The sequence below is a fragment of the Carcharodon carcharias genome, chromosome 13 (genome assembly GCF_017639515.1).
Source record: "Carcharodon carcharias isolate sCarCar2 chromosome 13, sCarCar2.pri, whole genome shotgun sequence".
NCBI classification, from domain to species: Eukaryota; Metazoa; Chordata; class Chondrichthyes; order Lamniformes; family Lamnidae; genus Carcharodon; species Carcharodon carcharias.
Genome location: NC_054479.1, coordinates 55,584,797 through 55,609,160, shown reverse-complemented (window position 1 = coordinate 55,609,160; position 24,364 = coordinate 55,584,797). Strand labels below are relative to the sequence as shown.

At 42.3% G+C, this 24,364-nt stretch overlaps 1 protein-coding gene across 2 annotated transcripts in view; it reads left to right on the top strand.

The window, feature by feature from the left end:
- The window catches only part of sept5a (septin 5a), a 112,535-nt gene that overhangs the window by 28,248 nt on the left and 59,923 nt on the right, over window positions 1-24,364 (top strand). The window contains exon 3 of one of the 2 annotated variants that reach the window (XM_041203316.1): window positions 2,080-2,169. The exons of the other annotated variant lie outside the window; for it this stretch is intronic. Within the exon in view, the coding sequence (XP_041059250.1) occupies window positions 2,080-2,169 (90 nt within the window). The remainder of the gene's footprint in view (window positions 1-2,079; window positions 2,170-24,364) is intronic. 2 annotated transcript variants of the gene reach the window in all.

Below are 24,364 nucleotides of genomic sequence, written 5' to 3'. Positions count from 1 at the left end.
CAATGACCCCCATCTCCACTGCCTTCTGGAGCAGAGAGTTCAAAAGTCTCCAATCCCTTTTTTTTTAGAAAAAGACAAGAGGAACTACAGAAAAGATTATAAATATATAATAGAACAGCTGTATAATATTTCCATTTCAGGCAGAGCTGGATTATTGTTCTTTCATGCACTTTGTGGCAGAGCTGTTATTATATTACCAAGGAAGTTATGTTAAAGCTTTATAAATGTCTGGCTAGGTCTCAGCTAGTGTATTGTGTCCAATTCTAGACACTACACTTTAGGAAGGTTATCAAGGCCTTGGGGATCTATGAAGGAGATTTGCTTGAATGCCAGGGATGAAGGTCTTCAGTGATGTGGAGTGACTAGAGAAACTGGGATTGCTTTCCTTAGAGCAAAAAAGGTTAAGGTGAAATTTATTAGAAATCAAGAGGGGGAAACTGTTTCCATTAGCAGGAAGGTCGGTAATCAGGGACCACAGATTTAAAATAATTGGCAAAAGAACCAGAGAGTGAATGAGGAGAATTATTTTTATTTAACAATTGTTACACTCTGCAATGCACTGCCTGTAAGGATGGTAGAAGTAGATTTAGTAATAATTTTAAAAAGGGATTGGATATATAATTGGAAAGGAAACAAATTGCAAAGCCAAGGGGAAAGAGCAGGAGAATGGGACTCATGGTTCTTCCAAAGAGGGCAAAATAGCCTCCTTCTGTGCTGTAAGGTCCTATGATTCTAATTATCATGCTCCCAGTGATTAATACCAGATTGAAAATAGTCATTTGTGGAGAAAAATTGAGGAGCATTGATCCCACTAACTCATAATTTTATTGGGTTCTCACGGGTATTGATCTTCAGATGCACATGTTCCAATGACTGATTCGTATCATGCTGTGGTATGGAGGTTGGGAGAACAAACTGATAGATTCAACAGTGCATTGAGCTACTTACTGGGCCCATCGAGGGAAGCTCTTCCTACCTGCTGTTGACTTACTGATGGTGGAAACCCATCCTCTTCTGTTTGTCTGATGACCAACTTGTAACTGCCCATCTTGGGAAAGTGAGTGGCCTCTGTTTCGGGTCAAGGTGGCAATTCTGCTGATGGAAAATTTGGAACCAAGGTAGACCTGATAATCTGGCACTTAAACCAAATTGGTCCATGGTAGCTGTAAATGATTGATGGGCCAGCCTGCCTCACTCAGTGGAACCTGAAGACCTGTTACTGGGGCAGAGATTATACCCATTTGTCTCCAGAAAACATTGCAAGCCAGTGCCCTATTATGAGGGCTGGTTTGGTAGCACAAAGCTGTGAATGACTGTGAGTGCTCTTGTAACCATTAGGAATTCTGGTGGGGGTGGAAAGTTATGGGGATTTCTCCACAGGAACCTCCAGCGATATGGAAGGAATGGTTAAAAACTTGTGCTGTTTTGCATGGGTTTCCATCCTCCTTCTATTAAAATTACAGCAGGACACCTACAGAATACTGTGGTTGATAGTTTACTCTTCCAAAACTAAGCTCTTGGGTCTTATATAGATGTGATACGCCCCTTAGGGGAGATTGTGTACACTCCATATTGGGTGGAGGGAAAGGATACCTGTGTAGATTACTCAGCAGTTTGTTTTGTAGTGCCTTAAACATGCTGATGTGGTTTCATGCAACCCAGCTACTGAACAGTAAACTGGACTTGCCTTCCAGTCTTTGTGATTTGTAGAATAACGCTTCTTTACTCTCATCTACTATTTACTGAACCTCTGGAGTCAGACACCTATCTGATCCCCAATGTTGAATGGAGGAAATTTCCTGTAGAAAGCCAACAGCTGTTACAAGGTCTGCTTTGATTTTCCTTTAGCCGGCCACTTTAGGTTCCTGTGACTGTAGCTGGGTAGGAGGAAGATTAATGACTGTGGTGGTTAGGATGAAGGTTTCTCCAACTTTCTGTAGGACAATAGAATGAGTGTCCCTGCTTACATTAGCAATAGAATATGGGTAATGTAGTGCTTGGGCCTCCTGAGGTCTTTCCGAAGTGTTTATGACAACTTCATCTGGATGGCTGTCTGACTCAAGAATTATATACACACAGGTAAAGACAGGCATTTTCTCGGCTGCTGAACGGACTGAGTCACTCACAAGCGAAAGAAGGAGGAGTTTGGCCTGCAGCGATACAGCAAGGGTGAGGCTTAGCACACACAAAGAGAAAAGTGTGGTTGAAAGCTTCTGCATGCTTCACAGAAGAGGGAATGTTTAAATATAGAATGTAATGCACAATTAGTATGACGAGAGCAAAGGAAATACCTGCTTCAATTGACTGTTAAACCTGTCTGGCCTGATAGATGGTGCAGAGGGACTTGTGTGTGGGGGAGTATATATATATACACACATGTTTTTCCTGTTTGTTTTTCAGAATCTGTCTTATACAAACATGCGAATTAGAAGCAGGAGTAGGCCATTCAGCCCCTCAAGCCTGCTTCTGATTGTAACTTCAACTCCACATTCCTGCCTACCCCTGATATCCTTTCAGCCCCTTGTAAGTCAATAATCTATCTAGCTCTGCCTTAAAAATATTTAGACTCTTCTTCTGCCTTTTAAGAAAGAGTCCCAAAGACTCACAACCCTCTGAGAGTAAAAGTTTCTCTGCATCTCTGTCTTAAATGAGTAACCCCTTATTTTTAAACAGTGACCCCTAGTTCTAGATTCTCCCACAAGAGGAAACATCCTTTTCACATCCACCCTGTCGAGACAACCTAGGACCTTAGAGGTTTCAATCAAATCGCCTCTTACTCTTCTAACACCAGTGATACAAGCCTATAGCCTTTCTCCAAGTCCAACCTTTTCTCATATGACCACCCTCCCATTGCTGGTATTAGTTTAGTAAACCTTCTCTGAACTGCTCCCAATGCATTTACATCCTTCCTTAAATAAGGAGACCAATACAGTACTCCAGATGTGGTCTCACCAGTGCCCTGTACAACTGAAGCACAACCTCCCCACTTTTGTAATCAATTCCCCTCATATGGTACATCCATAAGAGGGACACCTCATTCTATTGTCCTGGAGAAAGTTGCAGAAACCCTCAACCTAACCACCACAGTCATTAATCTTCCTGCTACCTTGCTACAGTCATAGAAACCATAAGATGTGGACAATGAGTTTACAGCAATACTATATCCAGCTGGCATGTGCCATTGCAATAGTGCCATGAGTGGCAGTGATAATCAGCTGCACCCAGAGGTGTTATTGCTTTGCCTTTGACTCATAGAATGATACAGAACAGAAGGAAGCATTTGGCCCATTGTAACAGCACTGGTTCATTGAAAGAGCTATCCAATTAGAGCCATTCCCCTGGCCTTTCCCTTCCCTTCAAAATATTTAACCAATTCTCCTTTGAAAATTATATTGAATCTGCTTGCACCAGGCCATTCGGAATTGGATTCAATATTACAGCTTACTGCATTTAAAAAAATCTCCTTATTTTGCCTGTGATTCTTCAGCCAATTACTTTAAATCTGTGCCCTAGTTAATGACCCTCTGCCACTGGAAACAATTTCTCCTTATTTACTCTATCAAAACCTTTCCTGACTTTGAACTGCTCTATTAAATCTCCCCTTAGCCTTCTCTACTTCAGTGAGAACAGCTGCAGTTTCTCTAGTCTCACATAACTAAAGTCCCACATTCCTGATAACATTATAATAAATCTCCTCGGTATCGTCCCTAACACTTTGGTGTCCTTCCTAAAGTGTGGGGACTATAGTTGAACTCCACTAGAGTCCAACCAGTACTTCATAAAAATTATAATTACTTCCTTTTGTACTTTGTGCCTCTATTTATAAAGCAAAAGATGCTGGATATTTTTAAAAGATTTCTCAGCTTGCCCTGCCACTTTCAGAGATTTATGTACACAAACTTCCAAGTTCCTCTGTTCTTGCATTCCCCTTTAAGATTGTACCATTTATTTATATTACCTCTCCTCATTATTCCAAGCATGCTATATTACTGTCACATAGAGAGGGTACCATGGAGTGGCAGGCAGGGACATGCTGCTACCACCTGCACCTCTCCACATTGCCAGCTGTCAAACAGGGATTGGAGTATTATGTCATTCCATTGCTTCTTTTTTCCCCCATGATTATTGTGCAAAACACTTTTATCATTTAAGCAACATTTGCACAGACTGAAATATACATTAAAGACATTAACAAGCTTTGTAAATGCTATCATCAATTTTTCTGTACCCCCTCATGTGACTGCACATCTTTAAGTGGCCACATCTCTTTAAATTTACACATCCTCTTGAAGGGTTGTTTATATGTGATCTTCCACTGGCATTTGCTCAATATTAAGCCCATTATATGGAGTTAGGCAAATGAGAAAGGGCATCTAACACACATTTTCAAATTTGTATAGAATTTGTGATTGGTTCAGTTTGTACTTGATTGCTTGTTCTCATTTGAATTTAAGGGGTGTGATATTCCAAATACCAAGCATCCCATGACTACATTTTGCAGGAAAGAAAATAGGGAGAACCTAGTCAGCAAAGGACAGACTTATGATCATATGAAAGAGGCATTTAGTTTGACAATCTCAAGAGAAGAGGCAGTTTGAAAACCTCAGGAGAAGTTTATATTGTTGAAAGATAAAGAAGAAATACTGTTTGCTTAAAAGTAATTTATGAACATTAGGTAAGTTTTTATAGTTGAGTTTTTTTTATTATTTTGTCTACTTGAAGTTACAAAAAATTTTCTACTGTAAATTTATAACTATTATAACTTTACTGTGGGTAAACATCCATTCTCTCCACCGCCTGTGTTTCGCACCTGCAATGTGCACTATCTATAGTATGCTTTGCAGCAATTTACCAAATTTCCTCAAAAGTATCTTCCGGATTTTTGGCCTCCACCATCTAGAAGGCCAAGAGCAACAGGTACATGCAGCATTTTCATGTCCAAGTGCCTGTCCAAGCCACATGCTATCCTGACTTAGACATTTATCCCTGCCATTCCTTCACCATTGCCTGGTCAAATCCTGGAACTCCTTACTTAACAGCAATGTGCATGTACCTTCACCACATGGACTGTAGCTGTTCAAGAAGGCTCACCGATACCTTTTTAAGGGCAACTAGGGATCAGCTTTAGATACTGGCCTGGCTAGCATTATCCATAACCCTGAACACCCCCCCAACAAAAAGAGTGTTGAACTTATTTTCATGTCCATTGTTTGTTTAATAAATTAATTTAGCATTTTAATCATAAGGATGAAGAGTACAGAAGTTCTCCCAATCTCCAGCCATTGCTTCAGTGGGTGATTGCCAGAACCTCCAGGAACAATGTGTTACGGAGAGGAGGGGGGTTAATTTGAACAGCACTAATCTCTTCTCTCACCACCCGTCCATAAATGGAAAGATGTTTTTGATTTGCTTCCCCCTTTATAAGCAGTGGTGTATTTCCCAAATCCTCAGTTTTGGTGTGATCCAATTTCAATTAATAACCTCACAGCAAACTTGAGTTAGGATGAAGTCAAAATGAAAATGTCGGGGGAGGATCGCAATGTTGTTTCTTTTGCATTCATACAGTAAAAGAGGGATAGAGGAAAGAAAGATTTACAGTGCAGAGACTACAGAGAAAATAAATGTTGTTTCACATGGGTTTCTGAGTCCAGAATCAAAGTCCAATGAGGCATTCCTTCACTTGAGGTCGGCAGGCTGAAAACCGATGTTGGTTACTCTATTTTTCCAGTGATGTTAAATTCACATGATGAGTTAGGCATGCAGAGATGAATCACTCTTTTAGGTGATGGTACAGAGTTTCAGAGCAGAAGCAGTGTATATGGGGCCAGGTGTCCCACCTGGGCCAGAGCTCCTTGACTGTGATGCTGCTAGTTGGATGTAAAATGACAGACTGAGACTGTGCAGTACAGCAAAGCAAAATTACTGGCTCCACAAACCAGAGGTCCATGTCACATGACTCCCACCTCTTCGCAATGCCCTTGACAAAAGATGTGTATCCCTCATCTGGGTCCCTGAGATTGTTGAATCTCTCAACAATTAAGAATTGAAAGGAAGATTGCAGGACCCTTTGTCTTCGCAGATGAGCAGATTCCTGTTAGCCAGCCTAGGTTATGAAATGCAGATGGCCTTTGTATAGCTCTCTTTGAATTTGGTTTGTGCAGCCACGGGGAGTTGTTAGTGGCACTTCAGAGCTAATGAGGTGTGAGTTTCACCGATACAGCCAGGTCACTCCTTTTGTTCGAGGGTAACAGACAGAAATAAATTCAACCATTTTTGGGTCTTTGACCATTTTAAAATTTTTAGAGATAGCAATGAGCACATCTCTATATATTTTATAAAAAAGAATATACAGGATGAGGTCTTAGTTCCTTACAAGTGTAAAAGGTTAAAAACAGCCGATCTCTAAGGGTTAACCTTATACCAGATTCCAGGCAAACCTACCAGGGTTCCAGGATCCAAGTTTGACCCAAAATAATCCAGAGTATGAAGGTTAGAAAGATCCAAAATGTAACAGCATGGAACAGTTAATAGAGTGAGGGTGTAGCTTACTGGCTTAATGGCTCTGAAATGATAATCGCAAAAGCGGTGTGTAAAATCTTAACTCTGCTTATTTACTGTTTACTAATGAATTGCATGAAGCTCTAGGACTGATCTGGGTTGTTTGTAGCCTGAAGTGCTGGGGTGCTACTGTCCTCATCTTGCTTGATGAATTTAAAATTTAGCAACGTTTTGTCCAATTCTTAGAGACAGGCCCTCTGGAGCCTGGAAAGGTGAAGAATAGGGAAGGCTGCCCCATCCTTGCTGCATCTGATGCTTCATGATTACTCAATAGGTGACTCACCTAGCTTAAATCCAGAGAATGCTGCAGAAGCTTAGCAGGTCCAGCAGCATCTCTGGAGAGAGAAATAGAGTTAATGCTTTGGGTCGATGACCTTTCATCAGAACTAGAAATGTTTGAGATTAATGGTTTTTAAGCAAGTACAGAGCCAGATAAAAGGGGATGGGGGTGTGGCAAGGAAAGAGTGGAAGAGAGTAGTGATCAAACAACAAAAATTATAATGGTGCAAGGCAAAAAGAAGCAATGATAGGACAAGCAATGGACTTGTCATGGTTCAAGAGCTCAGTTTTCTCACCCTATTCTTTTCATGGAAGGAGTCACTATCCTGTGATAGTGCTCAGGTTATGGACCTCCCAAGAATTTACATCCCAGTTCCGTTAAATATTAGAGCATGGGCGAGAGTGGACTCATAAAGAATATGAAGATGAAGCAGGGAGAGGTGAAACTGCCTGGATTATTTCTATTGATGGAATATGGGGTGATTTGAATAACAGGAAGGTGAGCTCATGTCTTTTGTTACAGGGAGCCCTTGTCTTTTGGCATGAATGGGATGAAATAGAAATCCACTGCTAATCTATCCATCTCACGGTAAACAGTAGTGTGAGGTAAAGACCAGAGTTCCCACAGGAGAAGCAGCACTCTGAGAGAATAAGACACCTTCTTTTGGCAGAGTAATCCAATTTAAGGGTAAAGTGCACTAAAGACAAAGTGATTGCGATGATGAGAGAGAGGAAAAATGACAGGACTACATTTTGAAGTGGAATCTCAGCCTAACTACTTACAGTACAGGGGTTGTGACTGTTCTCTCACTCCACTGTCAGTCCACTCACATTCTACTTCTGTAGAAGTATAACCTCTCTTTACTGTTCAAAAGAAGCTAAATATGGCCAAACCCTGCAGTATGTAGCCCTTTACTGAAGTGAATAATTGTTAGTGATATAGCATGATGGCTTCTCTTAGTCATGTGGTTAACTGGATCTTTTCCATGGGATCACCCTCTATTTCTCTACCTTTCTGACTGGCTAGTTAAATGCAATCATGTTTCCCTTTCCTGTCACTTCTTTCCTGGAGCCCATGGCTCACATTGTGAGATGAGCTGCACAGGTGCTGGTCCCTCCTTCCACTCTTCACTTGACTATTATTCACATGTGTAACACATCGAGTCTCAGCAAACTGTTCCTAAAAGAAGGTAATCGCAGCTGAGCCCTATTATGTCCTCTCCTAATATTCACCCTCAACAGCTTTCCAAACGGAATCACCGGCTGGAGATTAGGAATGACAGAGTGGGTTGACTTGTTCCTTCCTTTTCAAGTCCAGCACTTCCAAGGCTATGAGTCCAACAAAAGACTGGGGGTGAAAGCTGGGAAACTGCTGTAGGGCAGACTGAATACAGGAAAATCAAGCAAGGAGCAGCGGATGACATATTGGATTTAAAAAATCACTTAGGGAAGAGTTTTCTAATTTTGGATGAAAAATTGAATGGGATTCTTTATAGATATGATTCAGTTCCATATTGCATAAAAAAGCTTGCGTTTATATAGTGCAAGTTCACATATCAAGATATCCAAAAATGCTTGATTTCAAAGTATTGTGTCTTTTGATTTTTGAGTTTCTCACTTTAAGTTAGACGGGAAGGAGCCAGCCCACCAGAATCTCTTGTTACTGACTTCCCAGCAAAGAAATGAGACAACTTTTAAAACACCATCAATGTTCAGTGTTTGAAGATGCATTAATCACAGAAACTAGACAATCACAGGGGCCAGAACAAAAATGTTTGGAGGACAAGTCTTTTTATTTTCCTCCAACACCACCCCTACACTTTGCGCCCTCCCTCCCTCTTGGTTCCATGTTGATCTGCAGATATTAAGACTTTCAATTAATTTTTATCAGTAGTGATGCAGATCCAGAAGTCAAATAGTCAAGTCTGTTCTCCTGGGCCTGTCCACTATCATCTGCTTTTTGAACCTGGCACCAGGTGGGAACACTGATAACACGACATGGTACCTTGATACATGAATACTGTTGGTGGGCAAATTATGCCTGTTTCCAATGTAACGAACAATTAAAGTGTTTAACTAGAGTAGTTGGTCCTGTCATTGGATATTTTCTTTGTATTGCTGCAGGGAAGTCTTCAGCTGTGGGAATAACCCAAAGTAACTTGATTGAAGCTGAAATTGCAGGGACTTGTTGGTATCCCATCATTCCATGGGGTGGTACTCCTGGGTGTGGCCCTCAGGCAAGAGGTTGTAGCCCTCAGCTTAAAATACAAACTAACTCCTCTGCACAATCTAGAGTATTGTGTTCAATTCTGGGAACCACACATTAGAAAGGACTTCAAGGTCTTGGAGAGTGTGCATAGGAGATTACTAGAATGGCACCTGGAATGGGGAGTTTCAGTTGTATGGCAAGACTAGAGATGATAGGATTGTTCTCCTTAGAACAGAGAAGGCTAAGGGGTGATTTAACAGAGATGTTCAAAATTATAAGGGCTTTTTATAGAATAAGGAGGGCTTCCACTGGCAGAAGAGTCGGAAATCAGACGACACAGATTTAAGACAATTGGAAAAAGCCCAGTGGGTAGATGAAGAGCAATTTTGTTTCATGCAACATGTTGTTGTGGTCTGGAATGTATTGCCCGAGAGGGTGAAGGAAACAGATTCAGTAGTAACTTTCAAAAGGCAATTGGATCTCTACTTAAAAAAGAGAAATTTGCAGAGCTACAGGGAAAGAGACTAATTTTGTGGCTTTTTCAAAGAGCTGGCAATAGCAGGATGGGTCGCAAAGCCTCCACTGTGCTATATGATATCCTGATTTAATGCCAGCAGCAAGCACATGATGATGACTTGGCAGCCTCAAGAATAGGCCAATGTCTGCCCTGGACATGTTGGCTGGGATTCATGCATTTCTTTAAATATTATTGCAGCCTGTGGTTATCACAGTCCACGCAGTCACCCGAGTAGCGGAAGGAGAACTATGCTGAAAGTGTTGGTCACTGCCAACCTCCAATAGGGCTGTCTGCTGGCAGTGGGGTCAAAGGGTGGGGGTCGCCAGGAGTCTTCAGTCGCGCCTGTGAAGATTCATGCAAGCGCCAGTTCTTTGGCAGACACCAGTTGTATGTTTTAACAATTAGGCGCAAAGGAACTTTAAGTCTAGCTTTCAGGGGAGCCAAGCAGGGAACCATGTTTACAGGAAGAGGAGTGTTTATTTGTCAGCAGACAATTGAGGAAAAAGAAACCAACAATGCCCACAGAGCATGAAAAATACATTATAGGCTCACGGGATTGAGGCTTCATTCTCACACTGAATGCTTCCTACAAATGTTTGGTGTTAACCCCTTTGTCACTTCAGAATCAACTATGCTCAGCCTATCCTGCAGTAGAGAGGACTAAACCTTTAGCACTCGACTCTCCTTTCACACTGAGACTCCAAGCAATATTTTGCAGGTGGGGAACTACATTTTTTTAATTCATTCATGGGATGTGGATGTCGATGGCTAAGCCAGCATTTATTGCCCATCCCCAATTGCCCTTGAGAAGGTGGTGGTGAGCTGCCTTCTTGAACCGCTGCAGTCCCTGTGGTGTAGGTACACCCACAGGCTGCTGGGAAGGGATTTCCAGGATTTTAATCCAGCGGCTTGATACAATTCAGTTGCTGACAGCTGCACTAAGCTACTGTGGCTCTTGTACTGTATGGTATGGGGGTGGCGTGACAGCGGTAGGGCGTGAGACTGTGTTTGTCCGTGTGCATGTGTGTGTGTTGCACGCATGCGTGTGTGTAGAGTTCTGATATGGTGGGGAAGGAAAATACAGTTTGCAGAGGGATGATACAGTGTGGGGGTGTTGTGTTATGGTGAGGGGTGGTGTGATGCTCTGTGGGGAAGTGTGATACAGTGTGTGGGGGGGCGCAGTGTGATTAGATGTGTTGCGGGGGGTGCGATACAGTGTAAGGGGGTGTGATAACGTGGGGGTTGATACAGTATGGAGACGGGTGAGATACTGTGAGGAGAGGGGTGACACGTTATGGGGAAGAGTGATAATTATGTTGAGAGTGGTGATAAAGTGTAGGATGGGGCGTTGTGGCTGTTAAGTGGTGTGTGCCGTGGTATTTGGGCTGTATACCATTGTGTCTTTCCTCTCTTCATACTGTCTCAACCTCCACATGTTGTCACACCTCCTCACATTGTGTCACACATCCCCTGCTTCGTATCACCTCCACACCACCCCCCACCCCACCACCCCCCACACACTGTAATACAGTGGGGTGGTGTTAGGACTGTAATACAGTTGGGCGGCTTGGTTTTGGGATTGTGAGGCAATGGGGGCCTTATTGTTCTGTTCTGTTATTCTCATCTATCCTGTGCCCTGTTATTTCTGTCTGATGAGATATTGGTTCTGATAAATATCCTTTTCTAACTAGCCCCAGTGAGGGAATTGTCCAGTCCATGAGCCATGACATTACCCAATACTCAGTGACATTTTCTATCATAATCCACATGGCAATTCTTGTTTTGATGTTGTTTTCTCCAAAGTTCTCCACAGTGAGGCTTTCCTTGTGTCATAAAAAAAAAACTGCGGATGCTGGAAATCCAAAACAAAAGCAGAATTACCTGGAAAAGCTCAGCAGGTCTGGCAGCATCTGGAGAAGAAAAGAGTTGACGTTTCGAGTCTTCATGACCCTTCAACAGAACTAGGTGAATCCAAGGAAGGGGTGAAATATAAGCTGGTTTAAGGTGTGTGTGTGTGTGTGTGTGTGTGTGTTGGGGGGGGGGGAGGTGGGAGTTGGGTTGGGGGTGAGAAGTGGAGAGGGGGTTGTGGTTGTAGGGACAAGCAAGCAGTGATAGGAGCAGATAATCAAAAGATGTCACAGACAACAGAACAAAAGAACACATAGGTTTTGAAGTTGGTGATATATATCTAAACGAATGTGCTAATTAAGAATGGATGGTAGGGTACTCAAGGTATAGCTCTAGTGGGGGTGGGGGGAGCATAAAAGATTTAAAAATATTTAAAACCTTTTGTTTTAATGTCAACTCTTTGTTTTTTCCAATAAATTATATAGATTTTTCTTTTCCCACCTGTTTCCATTATTTTAAAATATTTTAAAATCTTTTATGCTCCCCCCACCCCCACTAGAGCTATACCTTGAGTGCCCTACCATCCATTCTTAATTAGCACATTAGTTTAGATATATATCACCAACTTCAACACCTATGTGTTCTTTTGTTCTGTTGTCTGTGACATCTTTTGATTATCTGCTTCTATCACTGCTTGCTTGTCCCTACAACCACACCCTCCCCTTCACTTCTCTCCACCCGCCCCCCCCCACCCCCACCACACACACACACATACACACACACACACACACACACCTTAAACCAGCTTATATTTCACCCCTTCCTTGGATTCACCTAGTTCTGTTGAAGGGTCATGAGGACTCGAAATATCAAATCTTTTCTTCTCCACCGATGCTGCCAGACCTGCTGAGATTTTCCAGGTAATTCTGTTTTCCTTGTGTTATGTCTAGGTCTGTTGTAGACTAACTGATAGAAGTTAATTGCTACAGTTAACCAACAAACCCCATTACCATTGTGTCATGTGACTACCAAAGATGGTAGAAGGCAAACTAAATCTGTATTTGTCTGGCAATTCTTATGCAAGCACCTGCCTTATTTTAGCCCATTTGCGGGGAGATAGTGGTGTAGTGTGAATGTCACTGGACTTGATATCCAGAGGCCCAAGTTCATGCTCTGGGGATATGTGTTCAAATCCCACCAAGGTAGATGGTAAATTTAAATTCAATGAATTTAAAAAAACTGTATCTAACAGCTAGACTCAGTAATAGTGACCATGAAACTATCATCAATTGTAAAAACCCATCTGATTCACTAATGTCCTTTAGGGAAGGAAATCTGCCACCCTTACCTGTCCGGACAATGTGTGGCTCCAGACCCACAGCAATGTGGTTGACTTTTAACTGCCCTCTGAAATGACCCAGCAAGCCACTCAGTTGTAACCTTTAGGGATGGACAGAATTGGAAAAGCACAGGGTTGTGGGGCTGGAGGGGGTTACAGAGAGGGCAAGGTCATGAAAGGATTTGAAAACAAGAAAAAGAATCTTTTAATTGAGGCGTTGCTGGACAGGGAACGAATGTAGGTCAGTGAGTGCAGGGATGGATGATGTGGTTGCAATATGAGTAACTCTCACCCAATCATAAACAGGACCTCCTGCAATTACATAATGAATAACCCTTGCACTGCTCAAGAAATATAGCTCTATACAGTTACACAGTGAGTAACCCTCACCCTGCTGAATATATCACTATTCCATAAGTCCAAGCAACAAGCCACTGATGCTTTAATTCTGAACCCTTTACCCCACAGGGAACAACAATAATTCCTTGCCAGCGATGCCCACATCCTATTGAAAGAATTAAAAAAACCCTTGGATGGAATTTTACATTCAGCATGCGGGTGCGCGCCTGACACGCCGGAATGTAAAATGACGCCCGATTATGTCATTGCGAAGTCGCATGATATTTTGTTCGGTGGGCATGCGCCAGAGTTGGCTGCATGCCTGCTGATAAAGGCCTATTAAAACTGTTAACCAGGTAATTAACCTGAATTTAACACTGCCCGTCCAGCCTTACGTTTGGTGGGCAGTTGATAAGGCCAAGCGGCCTTTACGTTTTTCAGAAAACCTAATCCATGAGCCGGACGAGGTGTCCTAAAGCTATTACAAATTAAATAAAAAGTTTCACTTGAACTTAAAAACATGTCCCATCTCATGTGACAGTCACATGAGGGGACATGTTTCATTGAATTTTTCTGCTCTTTATTAATTTTTTCAAAAAGCACTTCAATCTCCCTGAGGCAGCTCCGACAGAACTGTCGAAGGGTCATGAGGACTCGAAACGTCAACTCTTTTCTTCTCCGCCGATGCTGCCAGACCTGCTGAGTTTTTCCAGGTAATTCTGTTTTTGTTCTGGATTTCCAGCATCCGCAGTTTTTTTGTTTTTGTTTTTATCCTTACTTTTATGTTCAATTCCTCTCATATTAAAGGATAGCATTCCATTAGCCTTCTTGATTACTTGCTGTACCTTCATACTAACTTTTTGTGACTCATATACTAGAACACCTGGATCCCTCTGCAGCTTGGAATCTGCAGTCATTTTCCATTTAAGTAATACTCTGCTTTTTTATTCTTCCTGCCAAAGTGAACAACTTCACATTTCCCACATTATTCTCCATCTGCCAGATTTTTGCCCACTCACTCAATTTAAAGTCACAGAGGTCTACAGCACAGAAAAAGGCCCTTCAGCCCATCGAGTCTGCACTGGTCAAACAAGTACCTGGCTATTCTAATCCCATTTTCCAGCACTAGGCCCATAGCCTTGTATGCCATGGCATCGCAAGTGCATATCCAAATACTTCTTAAAAGTTATGAGGCTATTTGCCTCTACCACCCTTTCAGACAGTGAGTTCCAGATTCCCACTACCCTCTGGGTGAAAAAAATTCTTCCTCACATCCCCTCTAAATCTCCTGCCCCTTACCTTAAATCTATGCCCCCTGGTTATTGATCCCTCCACCAAAGGGAAAAAGTTCCTTCCTGTCTATCCTATCTATGACCCTCATAATTTTATACACCTCAAATACGTCCCCCCTCAATCTCCTCTTCTCCAAGGAAAATAACCCCAGACTATACAAACTCTCCTCATAACTAAAACTCTCCAGCCCAGGCAACATCCTGGTAAATCTCCTCTGCATTCTCTCTAGTACAATCACATCCTTCCTATAATGCAGATTCCAGAACTGCACACAATACTCTATCTGTGGCCTAACCAGCATTTTATACAATTCCAGCATAACCTCCCTGCTCTTATATTCTATGCCTCGGCTAATAAAGGCAAGTATCCCATATTCCTTCTTAACCACCTTATCTACCTGTCCCGCTACCTTAAGGGACCGGTGGACATGTACATCAAGGTCCCACTGATCCTTGGTACTTCCCAGGGCCCTACCTTTCATCGTGTATTCCCGTGCCTTGTTTGTTCTACCCAAGTCCATCACCTCACACTTACTTATCCGTATTAAATTCTATTGGCCACCGATCAGTCCATCTGACCAGCCCATCTATATCCTCCTGTAATCTAAGGCTCTCTTCCTCACTATTTACCACCCCACCAATTTTCCTGTCATCCGTGAACTTACTGATCAATTCTCCTACATTCAAGTCTAAATCCTTTATATATACCACAAACAGCAAGGGACCCAACACTGATTCCTGTGGAACCCCACTGGACACAGGCATCCAGTCACAAAAACACCCCTCGACCATCACCCTGTGTGTCCTGCCACTCTGCCAATTCTGGATCCAATTTTCCAAATTGCCTTTGAACCCATGGGCTCTTACCTTCGTTATCAGTCTCCCATGTGGGACCTTATCAAAAGCCTTGCTTAAGTCCAAATAGACTACGTCAAATGCATTGCTCTCATCTACATACCTGGTCACCCCTTCGAAAAATTCAATCAAATTGGTCTATATTTGTCTGCAAACTCCTTATGTCTTCTTCACAACATACTTTCTTACCTATCATTGTGTCATCTGCAAATTTAGCTACCATGCCTTCACTCTCCTCATCTAAGTCATTGATGTAAATTCTAAAATGTTGAGACCCCAGCAAGGACCCCTGCGGGACTCCACTCCTCATATCGTGCCAATCCAAAAAGGACCCATTTATGCATGCTCTCTGTTTTCTGCCAGCTAGCCAATTTTCTATCCTGGGTAATATGTTACACCCTACACTATAAATTTTATTTTCCACAATAATCTTTGATGTGGCACTTTATCAAATGCTTTCTGGAAATCCAAGTACAGTACGTCCACAGGCTCCCCTCTATTCACTGCACATGTTATTCCTTCAAAGAACTCTAATAAATTGGTTAAACATGATTTCCTTTTCATAAAACCATGCTGACTCTTCCCAATTACCTTGAGCTTTTCTAAATGCCCATCTAATCTCTTTAATGATCAACTCTAACATCTTCTCCATGACAAACATCAAGCTAACTGGCCTATAGTTTCCTGTTTTCTGCCTCCCTCCCTTCAAGAACAGAGGGGTTATATTTGCTACTTTATAGTCTGATGGAACCTTTCCAGAATCCAGGGAATTTTGGAAAATTAACACCAATGCATCTACTACCTCATTAGCTACCTCTTTTAAGACCCTAGGATGAAGTCCATCTGGACCCAGAAGCTTGTCAGTCTAGAGCGCCATCAGATTCTTCAGTACCGCTTCCCTACGGCAGAATTTTATAGCAGTGAGATTTTACGTTCCTGCCGAAATCAATGGAGATTAGAATGGCTTGCTCCATTTTATGGCCCCGTCCCGGCTGCGATGAGGCCGTGAAATTCCGGCCCAAGTTCCTCTCTCTCCTCTACCTCCTGATTTACAGCTATTACTTCAATATTTTTATATCCTCTATAATGAACACAGAAGGAAAACATTTGTTCATTTCATCCGCCATTTCCTTATTATCTACTATTATCCCCATCCTCACTCTCTGGAGGATCAGCACTCACTTTACCTACTCTTTTCCTTTTAAAGACTTGTAGAAACTCTTGCCATCTGTTTTACATTTCTAGCTAGTTTCCTCTCATTTCTTTCTCCTGATTAACCTTTTAGTCATTGTCTGTTGTTCTTTATATTCTGACCAATCATCTGACCTGCCACTCATCCTTGCACAGTTATATGCTTTTTCTTCAAATCTGATACTTACCCTAACTTCTTTAGTTAACCACCCATGATGGGTCCTTCCTTTAGAAATTTTCTTTATAGTATTTATATACTTATTCTGAGTATTCTGAAATATCTCCTTAAATGTCTGCAATGCTTTTCTATTGATTTATCCCCTAGCCTAGTATCCCAGTTCACTTCAGCTAGCTCGGCTTTCATGCCCACATAGTTGCCCTTATTTAAGTTCAAAATACTATTCTTAGACCTACTCTTCTCCCTTTGAAACTGGATGTAAAATTCAATCATATTGTGGTTGCTGCTACCTAGGGATGCCTTTACTCTGAGGTCATTAATTAATCCTGTCACGTTACACAATACCAAATCTAATATAGCTGCTCTCTTGTTTGTTCCAGAACATGCTGCTCTAAGAAACTATCTTGTCATCTTGCAGCCACGCCTCCTTAATGGCTATCATATCATACTTATTTACTTCAACGTGTGCTGTCAATTTGTTTACTTTGTTATGAATGCCATGTGCACTCAGATATAGAGCCTTTAGTTTAGACTTTTTGTTATCTTTGTGACATCTAGTCTTGATTCTTTGTGCATTCTTAGGTTTTTTCTCTGTGTCCCTTCCTGCTATTCTCTGACCCTCATTTTCCATATTACTATTTTCCTCTCTTACCTTGTCTCCACTCTTTGATATACCACATCTTTCCACATTTGATCCCTTGCCCAACAATTTTGTTTGAAACCCTACTTCCTTAGTTATGTGGTTCACAAGAACACTGGTCCCAGCCCGGTTCAGGTGTAGACAGTCCCAATGGTACAACCCCCACTTTTCCCAGTACTGGAGCCAGTGCCCCATAAACCGGAACCCATGTGTCCCACACTAGTCTTTGATTTGGTGACTTTACAATTTTTTTCCTGTAGTGCAACCATGATAAAACATTTCTTCTGTTCTCTGTCGATCCTGCAGGTTAGTAACCACTTGTGATTTGCTACTGTGCAAGTAAGGGGGATTTCTTGTTGTGTGTTTCTTCTATAACTTTGATGGTCATTTTACTATCCAGGAGACAGCTAGGATGTGCAACCCAGAAAGGAGCTATGATCATGACTCAGTCTGTGCTAAGTTAGCTGGTCTTACCTGGAATGATGTGGTTGAGCTTAAATTGGCTTTCAAGTACCTGGACTATGGAAGTGAGCAGCTTTCTTGGTTACTATTCAATGGCTCATGTTGGGTATATGTACGTGTGTTTGTGTACATTTTGCTTGGGGCTAAGATTGGTCTCAGCTAGGAGGGTCCCCATGGGAAATTAGCTTGTTAGACTTACACATGGTGATTAGAAGAGTGGTAATTTGGAATGAAGGGCGTCAGTGCTTATAGAATCAGATTCCTGCATGAGATTGGACTGTGAGAAGAGGAAGAGAGGCCAGAAACCAAAAATAGTATCTTTTGAAGCACCTTCCTTTCCCTCCTGTGTTTTTCTGTAGTGTCAAGGCCGGATATTTATACAGAAAATTTAATCACTCATGAGCTTGACCTGAGCCATTGATCCACAGTTTCTATGGTTACTGGTGAGAGTGAAATGCACTTTGAGTCGCTATCGAACAAGCTTGTTTCATGGCCAATTGGAAGAAATTCTGATGATGTCATGCAGTGCTGTTTTACTGCTTGAAATATATAATGGCTTCACATCTGGGAACCACTCAACCTTCCAGTAATTGGTTTCCATAGATACACACTACTTCTTGGCAGAGGGTGTGGAACCATCTAATGATATTTCCATTATAAAAGCAATAATTATTTATTTTGTTTGTGGCTTCTTCGAGAAACTTGTTCTCAGGTGAGAGATGTTGGTCCAACTTGGGCACCATCCAAAGCTTTCTACCTATCATGTTCCCTTGTCAGCCTTGACTCAGTGGGAGCACTTTCACCTCTGAGTCAGAGAGGTCTGGATTTAAGTTTCACTCCAAAGACTTGAGTGCAAAAATCTTGACTGATGCTCCAGTGCAGTACTGAGGGTGCACAGCACTGTTGAAGGAGACGTCTCTCAAATTTTTATTATTACTTATTTATTCATGGGACGTGGGCTTCGCTGGCTAGGCCAGCATTTATTACTCCTCCCGAACTGCCCTTGAGAAGGTGATGGTGAACCACTTTCTTGAACTGCTGCAGCCCATGTGGTGTAGGTACACCCACAGTGCTGTTAGGGAGTTCCAGGATTTTGATCCACAGACGGTGGAGGAGCAGTGATGTAGTTCCAAGTTAGGATGGTGTGTGACTTGGAGGGCAGCTTGCAGGTGTTCCCATGCATCTGTTGCCCTGGTCCTTCTGGGTGGCAGAGGTTGTGGGTTTGGAGATGCTGTCGAAGGAGCCTTGGTAAGTTGCTGCACCTTGTAGATGGTACACACTGCTGCCACTGTGTGGCTTTGGTGAACAGAGTGTATGTTTAAGGTGGTGGATGGAATGCAAATCAAGCGGCTGCTTTGTCTTGGTGAGATGAGACATTAAATGAAGGCCTCATCTACCCTCCAAGGTGAAACAAAAAAAATCCCATGATACTATTCGAAGGAGAGTAGGAGAATTCTCCCAGTGTTCTGTTCAATATTTATTAACCTTTTAATCAACATCTAAAAACAGATGATCTGGTCAGTATTGTGCTGTTGTTAAAAACAAAAAAACTGCGGATGCTGGAAATCCAAAACAAAAACAGAATTACCTGGAAAAACTCAGCAGGTCTGGCAGCATCGGCGGAGAAGAAAAGAGTTGACGTTTTGAGTCCTCATGACCCTTCGACAGAACTGTTATTGTTTGTTGGTCCATGTTGTCTCTCCACATTACAATAGTGACAACACTCCAAAAGTCCTTAATTGGTTGTAATATGCTTTGTGACATGCTGAGACTGTGAAAGGCGTTATATAAATGCAACTCTTTATTCTGCTCCAAGGTCAGCAGGTGCCCCATCGATTCAGATTGTGCAAGGTAGCCACATATTTGAGTTAACAGAGAGAGGAGACTTTTTTCCATCAATTTGGGCTGAATTTGAATTTAGGTCCCAGATATAATAGTGTGTAACCCATTTCACCACCCAGCTCCCATGACTCACTCATACAAAAAATATTTTCATCTCTCTTTCATGACCCCATGTTCATGTCTTTCACAGGCAAAAAGGGTGAAAAGCCAACCCACTTCTAGACCTCCATCACCTGTAGGTACAAGGGATGTGGATTTGATCAGTGGATTGTTGTTGTTCCCTGTGAGGTGGAGAGTTAAGAATTAAAGCATGAGTGGTTTGCTATGTAAGTGTAGGGATGAGTGGTATATTCAGCAGGGTGAGGGTCACTCACTGTGTAACTATATAGAGCTATGTTCCTTTAGATGCGCAAGGGTTATTCATTATATAACTGTAGAAGGTTCTGTTTATGATTGGGTAAGGGTTTCTCATGTTGTAACCACATCATCATCAACCCCTGCACTCACTGACCTACATTAACTCACTGTCGGGCAACGCCTCAATTAAAAGGTTCTCTTTCTTGTTTTCAAATCCTTTTGTGACCTTGCTCCTCCCTATCTATATAACCCCTCCAGCCCCACAACTCTCTGAAAATGTTATGTTCCTCCAATTCTGGATTCTTGCATGTCCCTGATTTTCATCACTCTGTCATTCGTGACTGTGTCTTCAGCTGTCCAAGCTACCAGCTCTGGAGTTAATCCCTATCTTTATCCAAAGCTTTCCAATTTCTCCTTTAAGACGCTACTTAAAATCTACCTCTCTGATGAAGCTTTTGGATACCTGTTCTAATGTGGCAATTACATTTCTTCATGGACTTCCAGAAGGCCTTTGACAAGGCGCCGCACAGGAGGCTGCTCAGTAAGATAAGAGCCCTTGGTGTTAGAGGCAAGGTACTAGCATGGATAGAAGATTGGCTGTCTGGCAGGAGGCAGAGAGTGGGCATAAGGGAGCCCTTCTCAGGATGGCGGCTGGTGACTAGTGGAGGGGTCAGCATTCGGACCACAACTTTTCACTTTATACATTAATGATCTAGATGAAGGAACTGAAGGCATCCTGGCTAAGTTTGCAGATGATACAAAGATAGGTGGAGGGACAGGTTGTATTGAGGAGGCGGGGAGGCTGCAGAAGGATTTGGACAAGTTAGGAGAATGGGCAAAGAAGTGGCAGATGGAATACAACGTGGGCAAGTGTGAGGTCATGCACTTTGGTAGGAAGAATAGAGACATAGACTATTTTCTAAATGGTGAGAGAATTCAGAAATTTGGAGTGCAAAGGGACTTAAGAGTCCTAGTCCAGGATTCTCTTAAGGTTAACTTGCAGGTTGAGTCAGTAGTTAGGAAGGCAAATGCAACGTTGGCATTTATTTCAAGACGAGTAGAATATAAAAGCAGGGATGTGCTGTTGAGGCTTTTTAAGGCTCCGGTCAGACCACATTTAGAATATTGTGAGCAATTTTGGGCCCCATATCTCAGGAAGGAAGATCTGGCTCTGGAGAGGGTCCAGAGGAGGTTCACGAGAACGATCCCAGGAATGAAAGGCTTAACATATGAGGAACATTTGAGGACTCTGGGTCTATACTCGATGGATTTTAGAAGGATGAGGGGGGATCTGATTGAAACTTACAGATTACTGTAAGGCCTGGATAGAGTGGATGTGGGGAAGATGTTGCCATTAGTAGGAGAGACTAGGTCCCGAGGGCACAGCCTCAGAGTAAAGGGAAGACCTTTTAGAACAGAGATGAGGAAAAACTTCTTTAGCCAGAGAGTGGTGAATCTATAGAATTCATTGCCACAGAAGGCTGTGGAGGCCAGGTCATTGAGTGTATTTAAAACCGAGATAGATAGGTTCTTGATTGGTAAGGGGATCAAAGGTTATGGGGAGAAGGCGGGAGAATGGGGTTGAGAAACTTATCAGCCATGATTGAATGGCAGAGCAGACTTGATGGGCCGAATGGCCTAATTTCTGCTCCTATGTCTTAAGGTCTTATGGAAAACTATAGGTCTTCAACTAGTGAGAAAGATGTAGTGGAACAAATTTGCAAGGAAAGTACAGAAAAGTGCAAATATTACAGAGTATTATAACTGGGGATTTTAATTATCTGAATATAGACCAGGATAGTGTAAAAAGAAAAGTGGGAGGGGGGGGCAAGAGTTCCAAGAGTGTGTTCAGGAGAATTTTCGACAGCAGTATCTTTCCAGCCTAACGAGAAAGGAGACACTGCTAGACCTGGTTCTTGGGATGAGGTGGGTCAAGTGGATCAAGTGTTAGTAGGAGAACATTTATAGAACAGTGATCATTCTATAATAACGTTTAGGTTGCCTATGGAAAAGGACAAAGAACAATCCAGAGTGAGAATAAATAATCAGGGGAAAGCCAACTTCATTGTGGTCAGAATGGATTTGATTCAGATAACTTGGAATCAAAGTTGACAAGCAAGCTGTAACTGAACAATGGGCAGCCTTTAAAGATGAGATATTTCAGGCACAGTCAAGGTACATTCGCATAAAGGGGAAAGGTAGGGCAAACAAATCCAAAGTTCCATGGATGTTAAAATAGGTAGAAATTAAGATGAAGAAGAAAAAGTATGCTTATGATGGATGTCAGGTGGATAATACAATTGAAAACCATGCTGAATATAGAAGGTTCAGAGGGAATTGAGAAAACAAATAAGAGAAGCAAAGAGAGAGTATGAAAAGAGACTGGCAGCTAAAATAAGAGGGAATCCAAAAGTCTTCCATAAACATATAAATATTAAAAGGGTGGTAAAAGGAGTGCTGAACAGGGACCAAAAAGAGGATTTACAGGAGGCAGGGGGTTTGGTTAAGGTATTAAATGAATACACTGCACCTGTCTTTTCCAAGGAAGAAGATGCTGCCTAGGTCATGGTGAAAGAGGAGATAGTTCAGACACTTGAAGGGTTGAAAATTGAAAAGGAGGAGGTGATGAATAGGTTGTCTGTATTTAAGGTTGATAAGGCACCAGGACCAGATAAGATGCATCCAAGGATACTTAGGGAAGTGAGAGTGGAAATCATGGAGGTGCTGACAATTTTCCAGTCTTCATTAGACTCAGGGGTGATGCCAGAGGACAGGAGAACTGAAAATGTTAAACCCTTTTTCAAAAATTGTGTAAAGATAAGCCCAGTATCTACAGGCCAGTCAGTTCAATCTCAGTGGGGGGGACATAATTAATAATCACGTGGGCAAATGTGGGTTAATTAAGGAAAGCCAGCATGGCTTTGTTAAGGGCAAATTATGTTTAACTCATTGCTTGAATTTTTTGATGTGGTGTAGAGAGTGTTGTTGAAGTTAATGCTGTTGATGTGCTTCCAAAAGGCATTTGATAAAGTGCCAAACAACAGATTTGTGAGCAAAGTTAGAGCTCATGGAATAAAAGGGACAGTAACAACACGGATACGAAATTGGTTGAGTGAGAGGAAACAGAGAGTAGTGGTTAATGTTTTTTGGCCTGGAGGAAGGTTTAAAGTGGAATTACCCCAGGAACTGGTGTTAGGACCCCTGCTCCTTCTGATATATACTAATGACCTAGAGCTTGGTATATAGAGCACAATTTCAAAATCTGTAGATGATACAAAACTTGGGAGCGTTGTGAACTGTGAGGAGGATATTGTAGAGCCTCAAAAGGACATAAATGGAATGGTGGAATGAGCAGACAAATGGTAGATAAAATTGAAAGCAGAGAAGTGTGAATTTATGCATTTTGACAAAAGAACACAGAGGGACAATTATAAAAGGGGTGCAAGAGCAGAGGAACTGGGGTTATATGTGCATAAATCATTGAAGGTGGCAGGACAGGTTGAGAAAGTGATTAATAAAGCATACAGCATCCTTGGCTTTATTAATAAGAATGGAGAGTATAAAAGCAAGGAAGTTATGTTAAACTTATATAAAACACTGGTTTGGTCGCAGCTGGGTTATTGTGCCCAGTTTTGGGAGCCACATGTAAGGAAGGGTGTGAAGGCATTAGAAGGAGTGCAGATAAAATTCATGAGAATGGTTCCAGGGACTAATTTCCTTGGAGAAGGGAAGTTCGAAAGGAGATTTGATAGAGGCTTTTAAAGTCATGAAGGGTCTGGCCAGAAGTAGATAGGGAGAAACAGTTCCCATAGGTGGAAGGATGGAGAGCCAGAGAGCACAGAAGTAAGGTAATTGCCAAAAGCAACAATGGCAAAATGAAAAACTTTTCACGCAGCGAGTGGTGAGGATCTGGAATGCACTGCCTGAGAGTGTGGTGGAGGCAGGTTCAGTCGAGGCATTCAAGAGGGATAAAAACAGAAAATGCTGGGGCACTGTCCCTTCATTAGGAAGGTGTGGTGGGCTGATGAAGGGAAGCAGCCACGAAACGGACTGTCGCCCGTGATCAGGCCCCGACCATGATTTCACTCTGGCTGGCTATTAATTGCTGAGTGCTGAGACACTCAGAGCTGCCGGGGTGGGATGGGAGGAGGGCGAGCGTGGTAGCCTATGCCATATGGGGGGGAAGCATGCGGTGACAGTTCCCTCACAGAGCTGCCTCAGGGAGCTGAAGAATTAGACACTGACCAATAAAGATTTTAAAGATGAAATAAACATGTCCCCACATGTGACTCAGCCACATGAAGAGGGACATGTTTGAAATGAAGTTGAATTTTTTTTAACTGTTTTTATATTTGCTGTTGGAAACCTCATCCCGCCCGTGGATGAGGCCTCGTAAAAAATGCAAAGGCCGCCTAGCCTATTCGCCTGCCCGCCCATCAAACGGTTGAATGGGCAGCA